This window comes from Psilocybe cubensis, chromosome 3 (assembly GCF_017499595.1).
Source record: "Psilocybe cubensis strain MGC-MH-2018 chromosome 3, whole genome shotgun sequence".
Taxonomy (NCBI): domain Eukaryota; kingdom Fungi; phylum Basidiomycota; class Agaricomycetes; order Agaricales; family Agrocybaceae; genus Psilocybe; species Psilocybe cubensis.
The window spans coordinates 3,581,704-3,584,037 of NC_063001.1; the positions used below are offsets into that span (position 1 = coordinate 3,581,704).

General features: G+C 56.1%; 1 protein-coding gene across 1 annotated transcript; it reads right to left on the reverse strand.

Moving 5' to 3' along the window:
- Positions 1–691: 691 nt before the first annotated feature.
- On the reverse strand, positions 692–1,867 carry JR316_0003983 (uncharacterized protein; the record flags this gene model as incomplete). The annotated part of the gene is made up of 1 exon (XM_047889752.1): positions 692–1,867. The coding sequence occupies one exon, from the start codon at positions 1,865–1,867 to the stop codon at positions 692–694; it is 1,176 nt and encodes a 391-aa protein (XP_047752126.1).
- Between the last annotated feature and the right edge of the window lie 467 nt (positions 1,868–2,334).

Here is a 2,334-nt window from a genome sequence, read left to right on the forward strand (position 1 = left end):
CGTGATGCGTTAAAAACAGTGTTCATTGATATCGAGAAATCAAAACCGAGAAACTGCGCAACTGCGCAAGTGAAACCGAGAGTTTTGAGAAAATCGAGAAACCGAGACTTTTGAGAAAATGACAAAATGACAAAATGAGAAACCGAGAAAATGAGAAAATGCATGGGATGAGCGAACATGAATCAAATCAAATCAACCAAATCAATCAAAATAACACAAACGCACAAACGTAGTGCTAAAAAAGACATAAAAAAACGCGAGAAGATGGAACTGGAGGGGAAACGGGAAGTGAACATGACGTTGTGATTGATGATGATAAAAACACAAGACACAAGTATGACGCCTCTGGGTCATACACATAGGTCACAGTCGTGGGGTCGTGGAAATCGGAATACATGGATATGGATGGGCATGAGTGCGTCGCTGATGTCGCTGAAAAGAAGAAGATGATGATGTTACTGATGATGATGTGGGGAATGACAAATGATGACGCCTTGAAGCCCAAAGAGGAAGAAAGGATGCCTCGATAGGATAGGACACGATAGGAGGAGGATGAATGATATCATCGCACGACATAAAAAAGACATGTGGGGTGGGGGAGCATGACCATCGTTCAGATCATGTGAGACAAAGACACGATTCACGATTCACGCGTCACGAAACACACACCACACGCACGCACGCGCGCGTCTCACATCAACGACGCCACGCGGCGCATGACGCGCCTCTGCGCTCTGAAGACGCCGAACCTGAATCCGAGCGCGAACGCCTGCCACTGCCGCTTTAGGCTCTGCGTGCACGACGGGACGTACTCGCTCTCCTGCGCCGTTGGTGCGAGGGTACTTGTCGCGGTGTTCTTGGCCGCGGACCTTGAGCGTGACCGCGAGCGCACGCGCGAGACGAGGGTGGGTGCGCGTAGGTGCGCCGAGTCGTCGTCGGCGTCGTCCAGGATAGTGGATTCTTCGCGCGCAGTGACGAACGCGTCGTCATCTTCGTCCAAATCATACACCTGCCGACTCGCCCTTCTCCCTGCTCCCGCAGACAAAGGCCGCTCAACGGACATGCGGCGCTGGCGCGTCGTCTCCTCCTCCTGACACTCCATCTTCTCGCGCATCTCGCGCACCTCGCGCTCTTCATCTTCCTGGCGCTGCGCGCGCTCTTTCTCCTCTCGAAGCCTCATCCGCTCCTTCTCGCGATCGCCCTTGGACAGCCGGCGCCGGTGCTTCTTCTCCCGCTCCCGCTCGCGTTGGAGCGCATGCACTTTTTCTTCGAACGGCGACTCGGAGAGCACCGCGTCCGTGTCGTCTTCGTACGACGTGGGCAGCGTCGAGGATGTCCCTGTCGGCGAGTAGTACGTGGATGTGGGCGTGTACATGGACATGGTGGAAAACGACGATTCCCGCGGACGGGTGGTGTAGGCGTTGTTGTTCGTCGTGTGGCTCGAGGTAGACCAGGAGCGGGTGGGTGGTGCGCTATATCTGTTTCGCTGGTGGTGGTTCTGCCACTCCTCAGACTCGTCATCGAGCGCGGACTCGTCGAGGTCGATCTCCCAATCGAACTGCGGGCGCCGGGTGTTCGAGCTCGTCGTGCTCGGACTGACCCTCGACGCGCTGCTGGCGCTGCTATGCGAATAGGAGCTCGAGAGCGAGTGCTGCTTCTGCCTCTGCGGGAGCTTGTGTGCGGGGGAGGGGAAGTGGCGGTAGTCCGGGTCGTGGAGGTCGCCGTTCTTGTCGACGTACGCGCGGGTGAATGTGGGGGAGGGCCGGGTGGAGGAGGAGGGGAGGTACGATGGGTCGAGGATCCTGGAGATGTCTGCGGCTGCGGCTGAGACAGCGGCGGGGCGGGTGTCGCGGCAGTGTGCGAGCATGCTTGCGGTGGGGTTCAGAAAGTGCAGCGGGGAGGTGGATCGGGTTGGGTAGTCGTATGAGTAGTCAAACGACGGCATGGTAGTAGTACAAGTCAACTTTGGGGGAAACCACTGTGCGGAGAAATGGGATGGGTTATATACAGCCAAGTTCGCCCGGAGGGAAGGAGAAGCGACAAGCTCGGGTTTATATTTCCCTACTCTTAACACGCGACTTATCAAGATCTCGGATTCCAAGTGAAATCCTACTCTCTTCCCCTTTGGGAAGTTAAACACTCCACTCAACACACCACCGAGCCGGCTCGCGAACCCGGCTCACCCGAACCGAGCAACCACCACCCCACGACTCAATCGCACTGCTGCTGCTGACATACCCGGTTACTCAGCCCATGTGTGCTTTCTATCTATTCTATTCTACTCATCCTCACCTCAGGTAACGCTGCTTTATCCTCGTCACTTGACTTGCACTC